Source organism: Cryptomeria japonica, chromosome 3, assembly GCF_030272615.1.
Source record: "Cryptomeria japonica chromosome 3, Sugi_1.0, whole genome shotgun sequence".
Taxonomy (NCBI): Eukaryota; Viridiplantae; Streptophyta; class Pinopsida; order Cupressales; family Cupressaceae; genus Cryptomeria; species Cryptomeria japonica.
In genome coordinates, this window is record NC_081407.1 from 1,002,744,101 (window position 1) to 1,002,769,521 (window position 25,421).

Here is a 25,421-nt window from a genome sequence, read left to right on the forward strand (position 1 = left end):
AGCTGCAAGTATTGAAGATTAATTTAGTTAAAGTAGAAGTTCTATTGGAAAAAGTTGTAACATTCAGAAGTAGATTTTGTGGGAAATAGCTGTGAGTCTTTGAGCTTACACTACTTCTCATTGTTTTAAAGAAGAAAAGAATAAGGTATTTCAGTCTTTGAGCTGTCATAACTTGCTCTTTATAGCATTAGTGTAGAAAAGGGTAAATAGGACTTCATATAATCAAGTCTTTGAGCTTGATATTGTTGTCCTGTCCTGAAGGAAGTGACGGAAGTCTTTGCGTTTTAGGAAACTTCATTTCCTTTCTCTCATTTCATTTGAAAGTGGTTACTGCTGTTTATATTCAATTGCTATCCTTTTCTGTGAAGAGAAAAGGATATTGTCTTTCTTGAAAGAAGAAGAAAGATTGTTGTCCCATCCTATTTTATTTTCAAAGTTGTAGTTACATAGGGGGAGCCTTCCCTTAATTAGGAGAGTTTTACTTACGTGTTGTGGTTGAAACCACAATTTTGTATATTTCCCCAAGTGTACAAAATTTTCAACCAACAAAGGTATCTTTAATATACTAATACCTTAGGCATAAGGTTTTAATATTTGATTATTTTTGGATGACTTAGGAAAGGAGGAAATAATAATTTTATCCTAAGTCTACTTGAGCGAATTTCACCCTCTTGTTAGACACCAAAGTACAAATGCATTATTATTATACACCTTAAGTTATCTCCAAAAGTTCGACTTAAGGAGGGGGTCATGTTTGGACACCATATGCTAAGGGGAAAATATGAAATGCAACGCCAAGTCTAGAAGGTGTCATGAAATTAAATGAAAGTGAAATGAGGGGAATTTGGGCGCCATTGGGATTTGAATTTGAGCCTTCAGAATCTATAAATATGAGTGTTGGCCTCTTATTTGGGATCTTTGAGCAAATATTATAACGAAGTGCTGTCAAAATGCAGAGTGAAGCTTCGGGGAACGCTTACCTCCTAGCCATTGCTTGATTTCTTGCTTGCAATATAGCAACTAGTCGAGCCAGAACTTGCTCTTCATCTTAGAGGACTGGATTGAAGATAATGTTGCAGATTTCTGTATTGTTTTCTGATCTTTGGAAGTGTTTCAGAGTGTCTAGGTTGCTGTTTGTGTGGTGTGCTGAAGAAGGTTTTTGTCCGTAAGTCTCAGTGTGTTATTCTTCTCGTTCTGGGTGTTTCCTCTCTCTCTCTCTCTCTCTCTCTCTCTCTCTCTCTCTCTCTCTCTCTCTCTCTCTCTGTTTGGTTTAGGCAATCAATTTTGTGTTTATAGAGCTTAATTCGGTGTCTTGAATTTTATTTTTGCAAATCGCCCCCTTAGCTGGCCGTACCATGTGGCTGAGTGCTTTGGGATGTGTGCGTAATGTATTTGGGTCAGTTTGTTGTAGTTTGTTGTTCTAGGCTTGATCGCCTACCTCCGAGGAGTCATATGCTTCCAGTCTCATGTCATTTGGTTAATATTTGAGGGAGTTGTGAGTGTTTTAGTGGGATTTTGTGTTGCTGGTCTGTGTTTTCAGCATGTTGGGAGCTTATCAGATTTAGGGTTTTCTGAGTTTGGAGTGTTTTTCTTGTGTGGAGAGTCCCTTGTACCTTGTGGAGCTAATTGAGTAATATGTGCAGCTGTGTTCAGTGATTTACCTTTGTTGCAGACATGATACTTATTGTAATGTCGAATTGTAGTACTATCAACAAGTTATATTAGGAATTGCTCTTCATTTCCCACTGAACAAGTGGAAGAGGCTGACTTGTTGCCTATATCTTATTTTGTATTACTATCCTCCCGCTGCACAAGCAGTAGAGTTGATTGTTAATTTCATTCCCAGTCCTCCCACTAGATAAGTGGTTGAGTGATTGTTATTTCAGTTTCTTGGCTTGTCCTTGGCTAGTTTACTGCCAGGTGATTTCTTCAGTATTTCTGCCACTCGCTGTATAAGCGGAAAGGGCTGGCTTGCCGCCCAAGCATTGTAATATTTCCACTTATTTGAAGCTAACGATCCCCTCAACACCGTATGCTCTCACCTTCCCAAATTGGGCACGTGGTGATCAGAAAGTGGAAGGGTTACAATTTCAGCATTATTGTATGCTTGAATTCCTAACCTTAACGGGTTCTTGTTGTGTTGTAACTGGAAATTAATCAAAAAAAATTGTGGGGATATTACAAGGACACCCTCTTTTTTGCTTAATAGCCTAGAGCTTTGCTTAGTTTTGTTTAGCATGGCAATAAATTTTGTCTCCTAGCTCTAAAAGGGAAAGCAATGTCCTGTCAATCCGAATGAATGCATAGGTTAATCAATGAATTAGGTGCAAATTTCAACCCTTGGAAAGGTAAGTTGAGTCAAGAATTCCAAGTCCGGGATAAAGACTGAATGTGCAATCCACCATCTAGCTTGGGAAAATTCATTACTTGAGATAAAAAAAATGTGCAATTGTTCCAAGGAATGAAAATATAATTTGTTTAAATTCAAGACCAAGTGAAATATTTGATTGGAAATCTAAGTCCAGAATCCATAGAAGGTGAACTTCAAAATGAGGAAATTAACAAAATCTGAAAGTTGCCAAAATGCAAGAAATGTTATCAAAGTTTTCAAGTGAAAGTTGTTGGTAGTAATATTGTATGAGAATAAAACCGTAGTCAATTAAGTAATACTTGTCTTTGTTAGTATGGTAACCAAGGGATGGTAGTTACGGGTGCGACGGTTACCCCTTGCACCCCTCGGTACCTTTATATACCATGGAAGGTCACTTGTAAACAGACATGATTATGAATGGAATAATAATTCTTATATTTGCTTGATCTTATCTGGTATCTATGGCATTATTGTCTTTCGTTAAGCATTCTATCTCTATGTTCTAAACTGTTCACCCAGAGTGTAAACATGTAATGTCCCTCCTTGGGATTTTCCCTAATTCAGTCCTGAGACAACAATTTCAACTTATAGTGGGAATTATAATACTTTTATAAATTAAATATTATCAAATTTGAGGACATTTCACTATAATATTTAACTTAAATTTCTATGAATAAATCAGAAGGTAGAACTTATCTTGATAGCTTTCTCCATTTATATACTTGGGAGTGGTGCTCCTATATCATAAACTTATGCTCTACTAGAGAGATTCAAATCTGAAAACAAGAAATAAAAGTCTTCAAGTGTCTTTCTCCAATTTCCCCTACTTATCCTTCTATGTATTTTTCTCCCTCTTCTTAAATTAATGAATGTACTTGATATGTCTCCCTTATATATACCATGCCATAATCTTCATATAACTCTCTCTAAATCATGTGTTGACACTTCAATTGATCATGATTTACTACAGCTTTTATTTGATTGGTATCTCACAAGTAGTGGAGAATGGGTAAAAAACACAAGTAATTTTTTCCCAAACAAAAATCTTCAATATGTTTGTTGACTCCTCTTAGACATTCATTGACCCTTTGGTAATAACCTACAAATTCCTTGTGAAAGCTTAAGTGGGGTTGAAGTAAAAAACACAACCAATTTTTCAAAGTATTACAAGTGGGTCCCATTCCATTTAGTGGAGCTGCTGCTAAAAACACAAAAAATTGTGAAACCTTCAAAACCTCTTCTAATTGTTGCAAATGCTGTTTGGAGATTCTTTTATTATAATTATTGTGTGGGGCCAACAAAGCACTTTGGCAAGTGTATTCTAATACTAATAAATCTGAATTTCTATTGAAGTCCTTTTTGTTTAATTCTGATATCTGTCAGATCAAAGATCTCCACATGGTATTCCTTCCTTTATAATCTGCTTCCACATCAGAAGATAATTATAAATGCTGCTGAATTAATATATGTTTTCTGAGTTCTCCCCCTAGTCCCATAGAATTATCCAATCTGATATATCCCTTAACAAGGGATGAAGAGTCACCCCTTCCCATGGTATCCATTTCCTCATAATTGATGTGTCCCTTCTTAACTAAATCGTTTCCCTATCAATATAATCCACCGCTAACATATTAATTAGTGTATATTATAATCGCTGCTCTCCATAATACCAATCGCTGTCTAAGTATCTTAACAAAATTATCTTAACGAATATGTGGTTCCTTAATGAATATATTGTTTATTGTCTTGATCATTATATAATCACTTCCATACCTTATGCTCATGCAAATTTGGCCAGGAGATATATATTTGTGCGATACTCCTTGACGTGATGTCATTGAATGGTCAATCACTTGGACACCAGCGGCCTCTTCCAACTCTCGGGGCTGCCTTGGTAAAGTTAACAGCAAACTACCTTTTTATTAATCAACCCGTATGTCTCTTCATCGCTGACTGTAAACGTGATTACTGTCTTTGGTAATCTTTTTGCTTAATCAACACTTAGTCTGTCTTTGTCTAGATCACTTCATAATGATCTTATTGCCATGAAGTCAACAATGCAATAGCCGTATAACGATCAATGTGATATCATCATGATTCCTTAATAATATTATTGCTTTCATTTATTGATCATTGTCTAAGATCAATATAACCATATTTATGATACTCGCTGTTTATCATAACCTCGCCATTCTTAGTCATTATCGTTGAAATATTCTTTTTGAGATCGCTGCTTACTTCCATTAATGAACTTTCAATACATTATGTGTCAAATATTAATCTAGATCTGCTAAGGTCATTAGTGGAAAATATTGGTCTTTACGTATTTGGTTATCAATGAAATTTAGACTTTTTTTCCTTATTTGTTTGCCACCTCTATTATCACTACTATATTAATATTCTGATGAAGTTGACCATCAATATTATAAGTCGACCATATAATATTAATTTAGTCTTGCTTTATTCGAATTACTAATTTATTAATCTTAATTAATATCATTAATGATTATTTCCTCCTTAACATATCTTTGATGACCGCTACCTTATTGCATTATAATTGTTTGGTAGTTATTATATAAATAATAATAAATAATAATCATAACAAATAATAATAAACATTAATAATTATATATTAGAGGAAAATCGTGAAGTCTCATAATGAGACGATTTTCCAATATTATTAAATGTTAATTAATAAATGTTTTAATTATCGTATTTATTTAATCCAATGTCCAAGGAGGGGTTATGACAAAACATCTGGCGCCGTTGCCGGGGAAGGAGGTAATGGAATCGGTGGGCGTCGAAGGATTCTCACCAACGAGCATTGCTCCAGCATCGAATCCGGCTAGGGTCCAGTTTACACCAGCATGCCTACCAGAGACTTGCCAGTTGGCGGTGCCACGTTCATTGGGGATAGTCAGTACAGTCACCATCGTGCCAATACCTGGTTTTGGGCAATCTCGGGTGACGATCGCTATGACACCACCGAGGGCCAAGACCACATCAAGGACCGATTCTATTACTACTGCAGTCCCTGTGGTGGACTCCGTAGAGCAGTCGGGTATCTTGGAGGGTGCGGGGGCCTCTATTCAGCAGGAGGTGTCGAGTAATATACAGGAGGAAATGGTGGAAACAGGTGCATTCCAGGATTACCTTAGTGCCTGGTTGAGCCGCTATCAACTCACAATCATGGCACCTCTAGGCGAGACTGCTCTATCTCCACGCAGGGAGATGCATTCTCTGGATATTATTGATCTCGAGGAAGGGAGTTCTCCCAGTAGTAGGGAGCTTCAGAGGGCTGCTTCACCCCCCGCGGTTGTAGTGACGAGTCCTTACAGAGATGAGTTGTCAATGTTGTCAGGAAAAGTGAAGTTTGAAAAATAAGTGTGGAAAAATGGGAGAAAATTCCAAGGAAAGTGATACCAAGACAATGAAAATTTCTTGTCAAGGCCAGATTTTTTGACCTTGTCAGGAGAGGAAAATAAAGGAAATGTTGAGAGAAATCTTCTGACAAGGTTGTAAAAGGAATTCCAATTTTGAAAGAAAATTCGCAAAGGGAGTTGTGGAAATCGCCAATGAGATCCCAGGAAAATGAAGAAATATCACCTTTAAGGCTTGGAAAATCCTTCTCCAACATGAGAAAAGTTAGAAATTCCATTTCCAAGTCGTGGAATGCAAGTAAATTCCTTGTCATAGATGGAAATGCACCCAAGAAATTTCCTTTCAAGGCATGAAAATTTCTTCTCTCATGTGAAAACCCGCCACTTATTCCTTGTCATAGGTGAATTTGCACCCATAATTTCCTTCTCCATGTGGAAATGCACTCTCACATTTCTTCTCCAAGGTGAAAATGCACTCCACATTTCTTCTCTAATATGGAAATGCGCCCAATGGAAAATCCTTCACTCCATCATTTTTGTGCCCATAGAGAATTTCCTTTCACCTTCTTTCTTGCACCCACTAAAGTGCATAAGCAATGTTGAAATAATGATAAACAAGTCTGCATTATGAGAGGTGTAATATCCCCCGTCCTTTGAGGGTCGAAACAAGGAGATATTTGCTGTCAAGAACTGTGTGTTATGCTATTTGCTAATGTTGCATGTTATGCGGACTGCTGTCTCAGATTGTTTTCAGTTTGATATTGAAATCACCACACAAGCATTGGTTTATGAAAGAACATTCTACAAAGATTATCTCTGAATGTATGAAATTTAGAATGCATCTACTACCAATCTATGATGTCCTAACACCCAAATAGACTCAAAAATCAGATTCATAGGCCTGCTGACATTATGTCAAACAGTTGGCATGTGTCCTCAGAAAAATACATACAATGTATAGTAGATTCAATTGCAAACCCACTAGCTTCATTATTGAGTTCAAATGACTTTTACAATGCAGATTAAATGACTAGTTACAATGCATCAACATTATCTTGACTCCTGATTACAAACTTAATTACTTTCAGCTAGTCTGAATACATATGACAGCATAGGACCACTATTACATGTTCAAGTAAATGAAATGATGATGAGAGAACTTGGAACAATTCGATGTGCAGAAGGAAGCCACATCCACACAAATAACCCTTGAAAGTGCCAATTTTAATCAGCTATTGTGCCGCCCCTGCTGCTGTAGTGCATGGACTGAGAACACAATGTTTGATCAGCAGATTTTACACCAATTTGGTATTAACTGAAGTGCCCTTCTCCCTCTTCCATATTGCTAAACTCCAATGTGATTTTAGAAGTTTCTTTGTGGTGTAATGAGCAATATCGTGGGCATGAACAGTCTGACCCGAAATTCTGATATGATTCTGATTGGTAGTCGAATCACCTCCAAATTGCTCCTAGAAGGATCGCCCAACCTTGCTCTTCGAATCGCCTAACCCAAGTGTGAAGTTCGAAGCCTCTTTGACAAGTGATGAACAAAATCGAAGGATATGGATACAGCAGTTCGATAATCTTCAGATTTGGCAATGATGAATCTGCTAACTATATCCTTCCAATGACCTTTCTAACCAAATCGGCCTCTCTCCCTTGAATGATTTTTTGATTAGCTATGAAAGCCAAATCGCCAATTCTGAAAGTTCCTCACGATATTCACCATGGCAGCAACTAGAACCTCAATAAGCTCAACTTGGAAGACTGAAAATATCTCCCACTCTAATGCAAATTTGTCTTCGAAAGAAGACTTCACAAATTAGGCACCAATGTAGATTCCGTCATGAACCTACTCCCAAAATGAAGAACTAGGGTTTCGTCCAGCCCTTCTATCCAATCTGCTGAAGGTTTGCGTCCTCAGAGATTCCACTAATGCCATGCATCAGTTCATCAATTTCCAAATCCAAATCTCCAATCTGCCTGATCATCAATCACCCTCTTCTATTTATCCATTTCATAACCCGTCATGAGATTCATTCTAGAAGAGGGTAGTTACACTTTATTATTTATTGACTTTTTAATTATTTTAATTTTATACTTTAGTCACATTATTAATTTAATAAAATATAAAGTCATCTCATGTTTGATTTTAAATAAATATAATGAGACAACTTATATAATATTAAATAAAATAATTTCCCCCTTATTTCTCCTCAAACAATTCCAAGCTAAAATCGGGGACATTACAAGAGGGGAATCAAGGATTTTTTTTTATATCATCATGAACAAGTCGGCTCTCCTAAGGAATATTGCATATAATGAAGATGATAGGTAAGTCAGCCTTAGAGAAGACAAAGGAAACAATTTAAAATACTAGTGAAAAAGATCAAGGCTAACCTGATTGAGGAATTCAGATGCACATGTTTATATAAGATACCAAAACTTCAAATCGTTTGCATTATTTTCAAAACAATTACCATTCAAATACTGTAAGAGCAGACCAGGTGCATAGTTGGAGCAGAGATACCAATTTGATCAGTTCAAAGCGAATTAGAAGCAGAACAAAGGCAAATTTAAAAGTGAGCTGGAGCAGAGAAGGTGCAAATTCCATCAAAAGGGAATGAGAACTTGATATTTAACAGCAGAAGGGGAAAATTAGGAAGGAAATCCAAGTTAATCCCTTGCAGACATGGATAAGTTTTTCATCATTTTATCCATTTCCAGTTCTGAAATGTGTAAACCAGACTTGGAACATCAATATTTCAAGACTTAAAGTGTCATTTCCAGATTTGAAAGGGTTTTGAAAAACATGATTTGTGAAGTGTTAATGTTATTTTCATTCATTTCATAATGTTATTAAGAAAGAGTTATTATGAAAAGCTTAATGTCCATCATGAATTAAGAGTGTGTAAGATTGAGTTTTGTTTTATTATCACATTCTTCTTGATTCAAAATGTTTCCTTTTTCAGGTTTGATGCAAGGATAAAAGGTGAAATGAAAGACTCAACCACATGGAGGAGACAACATGAAGAAGGTCAACATCCAATATGCAACAGGAAGGATTCTACAACAACCTTGGACTTCCAAAGGAAATCCAATATCAAAGGAAGGAATTCAACAATGCGAAGGAGGAAGACCACACAAAATATACTACAACAACAAGGAGATTCAAATCAAGGTCAAAGACATCAAGGACTAAGGACATAGCTCAAGACATGAAGAAGATTTCACAATGATGGAGAAAAAATGAAGGAAAAACAAGTTCAAGACATGACAAGGATGAGAAAATCAAAGTCAAGGATAGTGAACACAAGGAGGATTCCTAAATGTGAAGATGAAATGCACAAGGATGATCAAAGAAAGAAGATAGCTTTAGAAGAGCTAATCAAAATTGGAAACTTGATCAAGATGATGCAATTCAGGAATATGAACCATCACATCAAAGAAACCGGATAATGTTGAGTATCAAGAGATATTGCAAAGAGAAGATAGTTACAAGATATGCATTTTGAGGTGGCACCCACTCATCATCAACCAAATAATGACAAGTTGACATGTCTATATGCATTGAACCTGACTCATCTAAGGAAGATCAAAGTGACATGTGGAATTACATTTAAATATTATACCTTACCACACCTCACTTCTCATTGGTCTGTTCTAAAAAGGGACATGTATCCAAAGTTGTGTAATCATATAATTGGTCAAATGTTAAATGTAAATGGTGGTAATTGTAACTACCCCACATTAGGGTTTTATTGTTCAAATCTTGGCCATTGATTTCAAATCAATCTGGGCCCTTGAATTGTAATTCAAAGTCTATATAAGGCTTGGCCTTTTCATTTGTAAAGGTTAATATTAGAGTAGCAGCAGATTCAAGTTAGTACTAGAGTAGGAGAAGAAGAAATTGTTGCCAAGACTATTGAAATTAATACAAAGTTTGATTGAAGATATCGTGGATCTTTGTGTCTTGTTTCTACATTTTGCATGGTTTCTTTCTACTTCTCAAATTGAGTTGAAGTTCATTGGTTATGATGGTGATATGTGAAGATATTTGATGAATTCCTTGGTTCATACCATTGGTAATTTGTTGATTGCAAGTTGCTTTGCATGATTAGTTTGGACCTCATAATTGGTAATAGTTTGATTGTGAATGTTTCATTTGGATTGCACCGACAGGGTATTTGAATGAATGTTTGCAATATGAAAATATTTCACTACCTTAGAAGATTGCACTCTTTCTATGGCATTATGAGCTATCTTTGGTCAAGTAGAAAGTAGTTTCATAAGGATTTTTCTATCTAAAGCATTATCCATTATAATCATTCTCCTTAGATCTTAGATTAGATTTCCTATCTCTTTATCCCATTTGATCTTTCTTTGTTTGAGGGTTTAAGTTAGTTTCCAAGTTGTAGTTGCTTTACAGAAGCCTAAGTCCCTTTGTGATACTAGCATATCACATCAATTCACTGAGTCTATCCATCATCAAAGTTGATTGTTCACATTGTAACCTTGGGGTTGCCTTATTTGATCACGAAGTTTAGCATTTGAGGTTTCCTTGTTTAAGAGAGGATAGAATACTTGGTATTTTATTACGTGTTCAAGGTGTCATAAAAAACACATCAACAAATACCACGATCCTTCTTTTAGTTGTAAAAGATTCAATAATTTTTAATATAACTTGAGTGTTGGAGAGACAATGGTAGGGTCCACACTTAGTAGAAAAGAGACTGGAATGTCAAAAGATTGTCCCCTTATAGCCTACAAACTACCAAATTAAACATATAATAACAAATTATGTTGTGAATAGTATCTGATGCAACCATATTAGATGGAAAAATAGACTTATTGATGTAGGAGCATCTGGGCTCACAAGTGCATCACCAATAAAAATAACTTATTTTTTATGTTCAAGTTTTTCAATTTTGGTGTAGGTTAGAGCTTCATGAGCATATTTTGGAGTGTTGAAGGATAAAATATTAGTTTTTTCAAGACTTGGTTTCAATTTCAAAAATCATAGATAAACAATGTGTTTAATGCAGAGAAATGGGAATTGCCCAAAATCGCCGAGTTTGGGTGATTTCCGAGTCGAGTCATGCTCGCCGAGTCCAGTGGGCTCGGACTTGGACTCGGATGAGTTTGGGTCAAAAAATCGCCCAAAATTGCACTCCCCCAAAATCACCCAAAATCGCCAAGTTTGGCGAGTCCTAACTCCCAAACTCGGTCGGCGGCATGTAACTTTAAGTTAAAACTTAAAAAAAAAACACAACTTCTAATATGTTTTGAATTGATTGTTTTTGGTTTATATTTTGTTTTGAGCCTAAAAGTGAACTTCATACCATTCTGTGATATTTCCCTAAAATTTTGTTATTTTTTTTAGCAATAAGAATTACAATTAAAACACCATAACCCATTAAGGTTAGAGAAATAATCCAAACAACTGAAAGGGAACCCTTCCACCTTTTGTTCACCGAGAGCCCAATCTGGGAGGGTGAGAGCATACGGTGTTCCGGGGATCGTTAGCACCATAACCAAACTGAAAGTACAATGCACGGGCGGCAAGCCAGCCCCTTTTGCTTATCCAATAGGATAAAAACTAAACTTCTTGGCGGTAAACCAGCCAAGGGAAACAACAAGAAACTAAAACTCAATCACTCTACCATGTATTTCAACGAGAGGACATTACATAAATCTATCACTCTACCGCATATTTCAGCGGGAGGACAATACATAAAACTTATCACTCGACCACTTATTCAATGGGAGGACTGAGCAACAAATATCAAATTATAGGCGGTGGTGTAGGAGCACCTAGTTTTACCTAGTTTTATTGATGCATTTTTCAAAATTTTGGAGTGAGTGATCATGTTTGGGATCAATAAATGAATATTGGACTGTTGATAGGTCCAAAAGTGTGTTTTGGAGTTATTTGAAGTGTGTTTGTCAACAAGGTTTGTTTGTTTTATCAGTTTTGGCCAATGTGCCCTTGTAAGCCAAAAATGGCATTATTTTGCAAAATAGTGTAAAACTCTTTGTAAGGCCTCATTAGGCATTTGGTCATGTTAGTTTGATGTTGGGGAACCATCCTAGGGGGTTTAGAGTGAATAGAAATGCATAAGTTGCAAAAATGCAAAATGGAGCAAAAGTTTTCATTGTTGCTTGACAACTTTTTGCAACTTTTCAAAATTGATCAAATCGGTGGTAGGAATCTGATGGGAGGTTGGTTATGAGCAAGGAAGCATATAAAATGCTTTTTCAATGATTGTAAACAGGTTGGAAGTTCCATGATCAAACTTTGAATAATATTTGAAGGCAATTTTTAGGTTTTTGCATAAAATTTTGTCATTTTGGGAATAGCACTCCGTACTAGATGATCTGATCTTGGTACTGTCCTTTCATGGTGGTTTAGTATATGTTGTTGTGTTTCTCAGGAAGTGATTTTATTCTTTCTTAGTGCAGGTTTAGTGTTTGATTACAAATTGTCTTCTACTGCACGTTGACGTGTTTTTTATGACAGCGTCTACACTGAATAAAGTCACCAGCGGACACCTTATCCTCTCTTGATTAAGATCAGTCTGCATGCTAGGATTGCTTAAAGTTCAAACGGCTAATTCCAAGGTTCCTTGCGTGGATGTGACTCAGATGTTTGATGGGTTTGCTGATAACCCAAGGGGCTGTACGTGTGTTCAATTGAAGAAAACTCATGCAAGCTCAAGGATTTCTGCATGGATGATTTGCAATGAAAGCTCTAGTTTTAGATCTTTTGGATTTTTCAAATTATCCGGAAAGTAAATGAGAATGGGGTAGAGAGAACTATGCTAAAGCTAATCTAATCCTAAGAATAGGAGACGGGATAACTCATGCAAAATCAAACCACGCTTCGTTTCGCTAGCAGAGCACAACTACACAAAGGCGGTGCAATCTTCAAAGGGTGCGTGGAGATTTTTCAGATCATCAATATAGACCATCGGATCAAACAATCTTTACTGATGATCGAAGTTAAGCGTATACACATCAAAAGGCTCAGGCTAACTTTGCACAATATACAACAATCAACTGCACACTAAAAGTATGAGCTCGGATTCTACAACAAGTAACCCTATCAAATCCAGTTCTCCCAACAACATATAAGAAAATCTAATCTGATTGAGGAGAGCAAGACCATGCAGATTGCCAAAATAGAACAAGAATGCACCATCAAAATCAAACAATGTATTAAGTTGGCTACTTCACAATCCTGATGCAACAATCTCAGATAATAATCTCTCCTCCCTTTACAAATGAGGGGGGGTCACCCCTTTATATAGGCCTCAGACCACGCAAACCCTAATTAGGGTTTCACCCCAAAAGATTCCCCACTAAAGATGCAACAAGGTGGGAATCGGCAATTAATAACCAAAAGCCTAAAATAGCGCCCACTAGTGCATTAAATGCGCCCCATAATGCTGATTATGCCCAAAAGATAATAAACACCTCCATGCAAGGAATAGATGTCCATTATTCTTCATGTGACGACGACATGCATGGAGAATCTATCATAAAACCATAAATGAGGAGGCTGCATGCAAGAAGATTCCTCATCCGATGGCGACATGCATTGCCCGGAGCCACACTTAGTCAAAATACCCCAGCAGTAAATACAGCACCACTATTCAACTAAAAGATTCTCGTCCGAGAATGGACGACCATTATCCCGCTCATTTATGGCGTATGCAATGAATTTGTTGACGACGGCCTCCAGCTCTCCGATGGAGACACTTGGCACATTTTCAATGTCGAATTCCATCAAGACAATTTCTTCGTCGCTCTTGGAAAAGATCTCCCACTCCATCATGATTTCCTGTGTCTTCTTCATTATACCGGAGAATGAAGAAACATTTGCAAAATGCTCCTTAGGGAATGAACCTACGAAGAAGAAATCGTGCAACTGAGATTTCAGGGAGTTCACTGTTATTCCACCGTCATTGAGTTTCCTTACGAACAATGCCTCAATTGCACTAATGATTTCCTCCTGCACCCCTCTGATGGAATCTTTCAAAGTAAAGGAGTCTATGCTGAATTTATCGAAGGTGTTTTTTCCTAAGCAAACGTCGTAGAACCATTGGGGAAATTCATAAGCTTCATTCTCCTGAATTACTTTACCATCAACCAGAATTTGCGTGGGAACCTTCGTCAAAGCCCTGAGTCCCGGAATGGTTAAGTCCTGGTAAACGTGCACATCCTCCCACAATCCCTTGGTTGTCTCTAGTCTGCTCAGGAGGGTCACGAACTTTGAATGAAGATGAGCCAGGTCCTCAACGAATATTCCTGCTTCAATATAAACATCTTCTATCCATTCCCTTGGATTTTGCGCCATCGCTCTAATAACTTCCGCATCATCAACAACTTCCTTAGGAAGGGAGGAAGGAGGAGTGAATGAAGAACTTGCCTCCCTGAGGGGTCTTTTGAAACTCCTGATGTATTTGCATAGGGCTCTATTTTCTTCCCTCAGCCACTTACATTTCGCCTTTGATTTCAGCATCTTTTCCCTCATGGCTAAGGAAGATTCTTCAAAGTCTCCCATTACTTGACTTGTGGAAGCATGGCCAAGATCAATTTGTCTGATAACATAATCCTCCTGCTTGATTTCGTTTCTGTCTTTATCTACTGCATGCTCAACAATGTGTAGGGTCCAGGATTCAGATTCTTCCCTGACAACTGTTGTCAATCAAGCCTGCACCCTCTGCTAAAGTTGTGAACTTCAGCTACCTATTGAAACATGGAAACACTTCGAGGTTGTGGGTAACCTAAAAACTAAAGTGGACCTCCAGAGTAAGCTGGTTCTTTTCAGAATCTTCACCTAAACTAACAATTTCTTCAAGGAAAAGAGTGAGGAAGAAGACATATGAAACAAAAATCTAACCCTAAGGTGATGCACCAAAGTGAATACCTGAAAATTTGGACAAATTGATTAACACACGAAATAACCAGTAATAAAAAGAAACCTTGCACAAATCAGAAAGTTCATAACCTCTGCATCAACACTTCATAAGAAGGCTGTAAAAATTATAATCTCAGCAGGAGAAAAGATGTTTTTTCACAAATTGAGGTTACTCTTACACTGGCACAACCTATGACCTGCAACTGATTAGAAAAAAACTCATGCAATACCATACCCTTATACATCATAAAATACCATACTAGACCCATTTACACACATTTGTGATATCTTGACAATTTTTTTGTCAATATGACCTCATTATGACTCAAAACCCTATCTAATGACTTCAAAGACACTTATTACATCAATAATGGTCATGATTGACCTTATTACATAAAATGAACTCAAAATCCTTAGGATATTCCATCATGGCCTCATTAAGGCATGAAGGCCTATTAGGTGCTCCTGCACCACTAACTGATTCAAAATACAGTTAGAACCAGTTGGGATGAGTGCAAAAGGTATTAATATGCCTTCCTCTGGTAGAAGGGGGGTTGTTGATGTGATTTTGGTGAAGAAATCAATAAAACTTGCTCTGTTTTCTGCAATTTCACACGTTTTTTCCTGTAACAGTCATTTTGTATGATCACATTCGATGCTCCCATGGTCTAAATTTGATATCACTAGAAAGAGGAGAGAGTCAGCTTTCATTTCCAACTGGTTTGGACTCAATCCATTGAGTTTGGACAAAGTTAGAGGCATTTAAGTGCAAACTGGTCTGAAACCCTAGGTTTTGGGGTTTTGTCAAAGAATAATGCACAATTGACCATTCCATCAACTTGGTGGAATGGTAAATATGGTAGTGATCCAGATGGGTTTTAAACAGTTTTTGTAGAGGAAGAGTCTGAGTGGAGTTTTGAGCACTTGAGGGCTTAACATCCTCATGTGTTAAGCTGGTTGGACAGGATTAGAGAAAACATTTGGAGTTTTGGTACCAAAACAAACAAAAAGACCTTGAAACCTGTGAAATCCTTTCATGTTTGCTATGCCCTTACATTCCAAGTTGGGTGTGCAGGTTTGTGGAGTGTCTAAGGGGTGTCTCTAGTATATTTGGAGACCTAATAGGGCTCTTGCAAGACTGCAATAGTCAGTTTTTGAACACTTTGGTCCAAAGCACCTTGCCCTAATTTTGACATATATATAAGAACTTCCAAAAGGGTATCTGGAAGTGGTTTCAATTTGTTCCTAGGGTCAGTGAGTCAAAAATTTATGCCAAACAGACCTCTGAGTAGGGCTACTAGAATCTAGTCATCCTAGAAAGCCAATGGTGTGGAAGGTGGAATTGGTTGATTTGAGTCCACTGGGGTCTGTGAACATGATGGAACTCCTGCCCCAAGCCTTTCTTATGTTTTTTGTTGCGTTGTCTAAGATGGCCACATTGTGAAACGTTGCCAAAGGTGGAAATCTTGGGTTGAGTATCCTATTGTGCAAACAGGAGTTTGGGGTTTGAAAACATAGTCTTGGTGTTTTATAGAACCCCTTAGACCCTCTGCATCACTTAATTACATTTTAACTTATTTTATTATTTGCCAAACTACAACCCTTTCCTAGTTGCGACAATCAACAGGGAGATATCACTACTTATTCAAGCTTGATGTGAGATATTACTGGCTGTGTTGACTAATCTATTGTTGATGTGAATGACTGCATCTTTCTAAAGAGCTAAACAAACCTGGAAAGAAGATTAAATTCAATATATCTGGTCTAAAATGTGATGTAACAAAAATCTCCAGCCTTGCACAGCGATTCTAATAGGTTAGGTCTGATCTGCTTTAATTATTGACCAATAAAATCTGAGCCTAAAATAATGTGTGAAATTGTTGTTGTCTTTCCCTTTGAATGACAAAGTATACATGTCATTTCCAGTTTGATTGTTGATTTGATATTTGATTAAGTACTTGCATAAATGTATCAATAATGGAATATTTAATTACAGACATTTTATCAAAGACTTGTTAAAATAAAAAATTAAATTAGTTCAGCACTTTACAAATCGGTCACAGAATATATATATATGAAGAGATATCAACAATGGCATATGCTTACAAATTGTTTGTTAAAATGCCTATTTGGTGTCCAATGCATGCCAATTGTTTGTAAATTTTCCTATGATCATGAAAGAAAGTTGCAGCTGTTCTTAAGCACAAAGCTTAAGAAAATGTATGGTTTAATGTCCACCAACAATTTGACAAATTGTCTATGAATGGGAAATCAATAAATTTGCAAGTTGGTTGAAATATTTTGGTAGGGAAATTACAGCTAAACTGCCCTTTTTCCTTTAATATAAATGCTCTTTATATAAAATATAAATGAAAAACATATGGATATGAAAATATAGTCTGTAGCATCTATCCACAAGTTTTAGACCTGGATTGGTTTAGGTCTAAGCTGGCATAGCTTAAGATAGATTTGTTCACTTGGTAATATGGGGCAAGTAAATTATGCACCCACTGTTCTTATAGAACTAGTCAGTGTGTACATTATTCCAACATCTGTTAATTAGTTATTGATATCATTATGGTGATTGAATGCAGGAAGATGGATTGCTTCACACTACTTGTGGAACCCCAAATTATGTTGCACCTGAGGTATCATTATATTTTGTAGTATGCATTCAGTATCAAATTGTTCCTATGAATTTTTGTGTGTTTTCTAGCATGGCATCATTATAACACTAAATAAGAAAACTTACCTCTATGTCTGCATTTTTTCTTTTTCTATACAGATCATCAATGATAAAGGTTATGATGGTGCAACTGCAGACTTGTGGTCATGTGGTGTTATTCTCTTTGTTTTGATGGCTGGTTACCTTCCTTTTGATGAACCCAATGTTATGGCACTATATAAAAAAGTTAGAACACCAGACCAACTTGAGATTACACTTTTTTGCAGTTTTTGCAATTATTTTATCTTTCTTTATATTACTAACCCTCTGCAAATAAAGCTCAAATGACATATGACGAAAATAAATTGTAGATTTGTAAAGCAGATTTTAGATATCCTCTATGGTTTTCATCAAGTGCAAAGAAATTAATTTCAAGAATTTTGGATCCAAATCCCAAGATGGTAAGCAAAAACAATTTATATTGTACTCCGATATTCCGTAGATATATTCAGCTTGTAGTATCTTTAATAATTGTGCTTTGTCTTTCCTGGAACAAGATATAAATTTACTGATGTACATATTTATTCCTCGCACTGGCAGCGAATTACAGTATCAGAGATCCTAAAGAATGAATGGTTCAAGAAAGGTTACAAGCCACCCAAGTTCCAAGAAGATGAGGATGTAGGCCTGGATGATATAGATGTTGTTTTTGGTGATTCAGAGGTAAGATGTTGCTAGCTATATGTCTTGGCTAGTTTTATTTTCTTTAGAAAAGCCAAATTTGAGAAACGTCCTTTTGTCTGACGTTTTATATTGGTCATGCAGGAGCATCTTGTCACAGAGATAAAAGAGACAAAGCCTGTAATTATGAATGCATTTGAACTTATTTCCATGTCACAGTCTCTTAATCTTGGTAATTTGTTTGAACAACACATGGTAAGTGTAAAGAATTCTTGTTTATAGCTAGGTGCTGAAAAACCGTCTTTTTTAGAGCCTATTTTGTAATGGAATCTGCAAAAGCATCTTATTCTGTATTTCATCTCCCAAATAACTTTTCTTTAAAAGCAATCTCAAGAGAAGGCATACGTTGTTTCACAAGTAGCATATGTGAACTATTATATTTCCTTTGATAGTAGCTAATGTGTAAGGCTGACTGGGAGATTGTTGATAATATTTTTGAGTATCTTTGAAATCAGTTACCCTGAAGACATTTTTTGAAATTTGTGTAACGTGTTCAACAAGAAAGTCAGATTTGTAGGTCTTATAGTTCAATTCCTCAAATTTTAAAATGTCTGCAGAAGTGACAAATTTCTCTGACTGGCATGGGCACCTTTTAGTGCCATGGTCAGCCAATAGGGTGTATATAAAGGATATTTTGGCATGATCTACCACACTGAAACAAAAATTAATCATAGGTTGTACTTGTGGCCATAGGTACTTTAAATATAGCCCACTTCCTAGCCATGGAATCCAAAGGTACTATTGCTAGTATATAGTTAGCTCTCTTGGTTGCTATCTTTGTAATTCTTCTAAGTGAATGTCATTTCCTTATTTCACAAATGGTGGTATGGAAAAGGCCTCAATTCTATCCCCATTTCCTATAGGTTAAAGGGCAAAGCAAGGGAAATAATTTTTTAATATTATTTTTAAGTTGGGTCCCAGTAATATTTAATTTAAGGGGCAGTTTAAATGATATTATTATTTAAATAACTTTTGTTTTATATAAATAAAATAAAAAAGTATTTTTAAAACTTGAACAAAATAAATATAAAAGTATTTATTTATAATTAAAGAAATTGGTCCCAAGTGTTTACTTCCTGTAGTCAACATACAATTCGTATTGTTATGTTTGATAATATTGGTTATGTTGGTTGAAAATTTTGTACACTTTGGAAAATAGACAAAATTGTGGTTTCAACCAGTGTGTGAGTAAAACTCTCCTAATTAAGGGAAGTCTCCCCCTATCTAACTGCAACTTAAAAAATAAAATGGGATGGGACAGCAGTCTTTCTTCTTCTTTCAAGAAAGCCAATTTCCTTTTCTCTTCACAGAAAAGCGATAGCAATTTAACATAAAACAGCAGTAACAACTTTTTGAAATGAAATGAGAGAAAGGAAATGAAGTTTCCTGAAAGCTCAAAGACTTTCGTCACTTCCTTCGGGACGAGACAGAAATATCAAGCTCAAAGTCTTGATTATATGAAGTCCTATCTACCCTTTTCTATACTAAAGCTATCAAGAACAAATTATAACAACTCAAAGATGGAAATATCTTATTCTTTTCTACATAAAACAATGGGAAGTAGTATAAGCTCAAAGACTCACAGCTATTTCTCACAAAATCTGCTTCTAAACTCTCTTAAAAATAAGTGCAAGCACAAAGACTTACAACTCCTCTCAAAAGAATATTTATTCTAATTTATATTAACCTCAAATACTTGTAGCATAAAGACTGCAAATCAAATTCGATTAAGTTCTTTGAAGGAACACTTGCAAGAAAGATAATATAGAACACAAACTCAATAATGTAGCAGAAAGACTCAAAGTTTGAGCAATTTCCTTCTATTTCTTTCAATTCTTGAATTCACACATGAAAGCTAAAATACTTGCATCATAAAGACTGCAAATCAAATTCAATTAAGTTCTTTGAAGGAACACTTGCAAGAAAGATAATATAGAACACAAACTCAAGAATGTAGCACAAAGACTCAGATTGAACAATTTCCTTTTATTTCTTTCAGTTCTTGAATTCACACATGAAAGCTCAAAGACTTCTTTGCTGTAAATTTGGCAGAGTTTTTGCTTGCTTTCCAAAAGATAAAGATTACAATAGACCCCTCAAGTATTTATAGGAGAGGAGTCATGAGAGAAAGGTGGGAGGATCCCAACTAACTTGAGAAATTCTCTCAACCACCAAGACTTATTCAATAACTAACTATGACTTATTCCAACTATATTCCTAACTGAACACAACTTGTAATTGCCTTACATGTAATTACAAAAGTGCAAGTAAAGACTTAACTTGCAATTTACAAAAGGTTTTTACATGTAACTTGTCAAAAGAAAAACTACAACTAAGAGATTACAAATCTGGAAAAATACAACTAAGTGTTGAGAAACACTTAAGCTGCAGTATGTGAAGACATGAATCCTTCGAACTTCTGGATGATCATTTGTAGCTCAACGAGATTCGGTTTGTGGGTGTTTTTGGCAACAACCATGGTCTTCACGTTGGTATCATGGCATCGGAGAAGCATAGAGTCGTTCTTCTCCAAGATGGACTGGATTTCGTGCAAAAAGATTTGATGTTTCATCAGAACCTGAATTTGATGTTCTATTTCTTTTGTGCAGTCTTGGCTTCTTCTCTTTATTCGGCCTAAATGTCTAATGCAGTCCATCTAAAGATTGTAGGCCATGGAGAGTCATAATTAGAAGCTAGTTGAAACTTGCCCAATTTAAGTTTAGAAACTTGGGCAAACACGGCATCAAGGATTAATGCTGTCATACAAAAGGCTTTATGTTTCAGGGATAGAAATTCTAGTACGCCTTCCAATAGAAGCCTCACTCAACTGTAAATTTTTCCAAAACTAAGGCCAATCATGTAGTCCACCATCCATATTACAATATCTAATGCAAGACTAGCATCCGTCAACTTGCACTTAATCAGCTCCATGAGTCATTTCCATTCTGTATTTGCCAACATGTGCTTCCATAGTCCTCAGTTTCCTGCATTCCAAATTTTGTATCTTTATCCTATTGGGTTGAATTAGTTCTACATATCCTAAACGTGGAATACCCAAACCTTTGTGGAATTTTGCTAGCTCAAAGGAAATGGTGACAAAACAACCTACATATTCAATACTGATTTATTTCCTCGAGGACTATAGTCGGATATCATGAATTTTAAATAAGGTTCAAATTCATGATAGTTAAATAATGGAACTTGGGCGGCTTTATCTACCTGGGCATGTTGTAGTGCAATTTTTAATGGATGACCATCAACATTGCTCAGCCACCATGTGCAACATTAACTATCTATGAGGCTTTCCCAAGATATGGAGTCAATTGTATTTTCGTCCTCCTTCCCTTTTCCATTTTTCCTTGATGAAATCTTAGGTTTGTAATGATCCATCACTCTTTTTCCTTTACTGCTACTGTCCATGGTGATTGTTAAATGTGTTTGCTGAATTGCACAAATGAAGTATTTAAATTTATCGTACCAGTTCAAAAACCCGTTACATTAACTACTTGGCCGGGTAAATGGTCGTACAATGTAGGAAACGCAAGACAATACAAATCCTTTGTCTATGTTTGAGATGTTGTACCACACTTGCAAGGACACTCTAACTCCACTATATGTTGTGATCAACCAAAATGGCGAGTTGTATGGTGTACTTACAGATACAAGGCCATACTATTTGAAGGATGAATGCCCTTGGCCATTGTACATTATGAAGAATCAAAGCCTTGGTTCACCATATGGTAGATAAATTACCCCCTTGTCGTACAATATGCAAATGACTCATATGATGTGATGATATCACTACTACATGTGTGATAATGGTGTTGTATAGTGTGAATGACATGCTAGCAAATTGCTTCTTGACATACCCAACCTATCATATGTTGTTATATGCCCAACATTGTACACTGCCACCAATAAAGTAAGAACACTATCGCACTCAAACAGGAGATAATTGTCATATGCTATGTTGAGTGAGTAGGTGCCTCCAATGTACAACTTAAAGAGGGATGGAAAGAGGGTGGTGTTGTATGGTTTGAAAAGGATGATGTACAACAGATTGATGCCATACTTTATATCTCAAAGAGTACCAAGAAATCTTGTGTTGTCATACTACATAGGAGGCGTGTTGTACAATGAATAGATGCCAATCATTATGCCATCATACTATAGAACAAGCTTGTCATATGATGAAGGTGTAATGTCCCCTTCCAGCCAGTGATCACTCCTGGTGAAGAATAGCCTATTCAGGAGGCTCGTGGGCTATTTTTGGTAGAATTAGGGTTTCCAACTTCAGGGAAGATTTTGAGTGGGAAGCAGTTGGAGTTTAGGACTTCTGATTATGGAGTTTTTTTGGGTTTCCAGAGAGCTTTGCAGTGGTGATACATGCATCGCGTTCAGTTGAGGTTTGCATACTTACTATTTTTAGTAAGTATGGTTAGAATAGCACATTTTTCTGGGTTTTTCAGGAGTTTTCCGATAGCATGACATGCAACTTCATCTGACTATTCTTTAGTGGACTTACTATTTTTAGTAAGTAATAGTTGGTCTCGGTTTGTGCCCTAACGAAGCTATGAGTCACTTCCTATTTTTAGTAAGTATGATTTTTTAGGGTTTCAGTTGAGCTAGGCAGCACTGGCTATTTTTGGCAGTCTTATGGGATGACTCAGCGATTCAGTTCTATTTCTAGCAAGCAAAGTTGAGTTCAGAATGCAGTTTATTGGACTTAGTCATTTATCATTTAAATGACTTAAGTTAATATTTTATTTTGGCGTCATATTCTATTATTGAAATAATGGTGTTATTTTGGCATCCCCTTTGGGAAATATTTAGCAGGGACTTTAGCCTTTGGTTAGAGTATTTTCGATGCCATTGTGGAGAGATAAGGGGTTGAATTAAAAAAAAAAAAAACTTATATTATGATGCCCTTTATGCTTCTTAGCGCCCACTTTGAAGATAGACTTATAACTAAGTGGTCTTTTTCTTTTTAGCGCCCATTCATGTGATGGAGTTTCATTTCATTTGGAAATGAATTTGAAGTGAATTTGGGGGAGATTTGTTCTATAAATATAGGGCATGGGTCTCCATTTGGATCATCTTAGAGAAAATTATATCGTTATGTTGTCGGATTGACTCCAGACTTCTTCGAGGGTGAATACGTCCTAGTTCTTTTGGCAGACTTTCGAGTGTGAGACATCACTCCTAGCTATGGTTGGATCTTTTGAATGCTTGGTTCGATTTTTGTGGGCATTGTCTTGTTTGGAAGCTGATTTTGGGGCGTCTTCTTCCTCAGAAGGGCTCGATTTTTGGTGTGTTGTGTGATTTTCCAAGGAGGTCGTACCTACTTGCTGTCCATACCCTCCTTGTTGGCCGTATTTCTTGGTGTGTGTTCTGTTGGGCGTGATTTGGTGCGTTTGTGTGGACGATTGTTGGTGTGTGTTCAGTGTTTGCTGGCTCTTTGGGCATTGTGCGAGTCTCTAGTGTTGCTGAAGCTTTGTTGGAGAGATCTTCATTGTGTTTGTTGTGGTTTGTGGTGGCTGTTGTGGAGTTGTAGCAGGCTGTTTTCTATAACAGCAGTTTGGTATAGTGATTTCTTAAGTTTTGTATTGTTCTTCTCTCTTAGTTCAATATTTGTATTAGCTCGTTTCTCCTTATTCTCTTCCATCTTATGTGATGTTCATTGTAAAGCTAAATGGTAGTACCATTGGCTATTTCTGTTTGCTATTCTCTATGTAATTCCCACTGCACAAGTGGAAGAGGATGGCTTGGCCGCCTTCAGAGTTTGTAATTTTGTTTGTAACTGTCCTCCCGCTAAATAAGCGGTTGAGTCGATTGTAATGTTGTCCTCCCGCTGAATAAGCGGTGGAGTTGATAGTAATTTCATTTCTAGTCCTCCCGCTGCATAAGCGGTAGAGTGATTGTTATTTTTCAGTGTTTGGTTTGTTCCTGGCAGGTTTCCACTAGGAAGTTTCTAAATTTCCATCTCTCGTTGCATTAGAGAAAGGGGTTGTCTTGTCGCCCAAATTTGTAATCAATTTCAGTTTTCTAGCATCTAACGATCCCCTCAACACTGTATGCTCTCACCCTCCCAGATTGGGCTCTCGATGATCGAAAGGTGGAAAGGGTTACTTTCAGCAGCATTGGGATTATCTTTCCTAACCTTAATGGGTGCATTGTAGTGTGTTATATTTAAAAATTCAAAAAAAAAATTGTTGGGGATATTACAGTGGTATCCGAACCACTCTTCCTGCCAGCCTGTGTGACAGAAGGGTTCCATGAGTGACAGAGATATCAGATACTAAAATTGGGAACATAGAAGGCAGCAATTCTAGATACTGTCAGTGCCAATAGAGGAAACTTTTTCAGAAGTTTTGAGAAATAGAGACCGGGAAGTTGATTCAGCAGTTTCAGTGGATTCAATGGGAGAGAGAATATTCGGTCAGAAGGATGCAACTGTGGTTGTGGAGAGAGTGGAGAAAAAGTTTGATATTATGATGGACATGATGTCCTAGATGTTAGCCACTTTTAAACAGAATGTTGGAGGAGGTCATAGTCAAAACCAGAATCATAATACCAATGGAAATAATGCCAGCACTTCCAACAATTCTGGTGGTAATGGGAATGGCAACAACCATAGTAGCAACAATGGTGGAATGTCTGTTGGATCGGTGACAAGACCTTTGCAACTAGTTTTTCTTCTAAGGGAAGCACCGCCTCCTGAAGTAGAAGTCCCTGTAGATGATGAGATCTGGGCTAGTTTTGTGGAGTATGCATCACTTCCCGAAGAGATCCGAAATGTCTTGTCTCTTGACCAATACATGAATTAGAAGAAGAGGAGGGAAGGAAGATATGATAATCGATACTCCACTCCAAGAGACTATCAACAAGCTCTTGGGAAGGTTACTGTTATCACAAAATCTTGCATGCTTGCTGAGCTATCAACTCAGCAACCTTGTGAAACATGGAAACAACCCCGAAGTGTGGGACCTTGCGCAAGGGAATTGAATCTCCGGAGAAGGCCGGCTTCCTTCTCAATCCTGGTGCAGGTGTTGAACCAACTCAACACTTCAAAACTAACTCCTAGACTTATCCTAACAATTTGCAGAGGTAAAGGGAAGAGAAAATGCTTGAAATAAAAGGAGTTGATGCACCAAGAAGAGATAGTTCCTCTCCCTACCTAAATGACACAAGTAATTAACTGAAACACCCTGAAGATGCACAACTTTCAGTTAGATGAGTAACCCCAATGCATAGATGAAGGTTAGAATCCACTGAATGCCAAGAGGGGAGAAGGATTCCCACAAGTCACACTCAAAAAACCAGTTAACACAGCATATATGA

General features: G+C 36.8%; 1 protein-coding gene across 4 annotated transcripts in view; it reads left to right on the plus strand.

Moving 5' to 3' along the window:
- Positions 1–25,421, plus strand: part of LOC131029070 (CBL-interacting protein kinase 23) — a 206,962-nt gene that overhangs the window by 113,239 nt on the left and 68,302 nt on the right. For all 4 annotated transcript variants that reach the window (XM_057959465.2, XM_057959464.2, XM_057959466.2 and 1 more), the window contains 5 exons: positions 17,269–17,322; positions 17,460–17,585; positions 17,711–17,800; positions 17,940–18,062; positions 18,165–18,275. In XM_057959465.2, the coding sequence (XP_057815448.1) occupies positions 17,269–17,322; positions 17,460–17,585; positions 17,711–17,800; positions 17,940–18,062; positions 18,165–18,275 (504 nt within the window). The remainder of the gene's footprint in view (positions 1–17,268; positions 17,323–17,459; positions 17,586–17,710; positions 17,801–17,939; positions 18,063–18,164; positions 18,276–25,421) is intronic.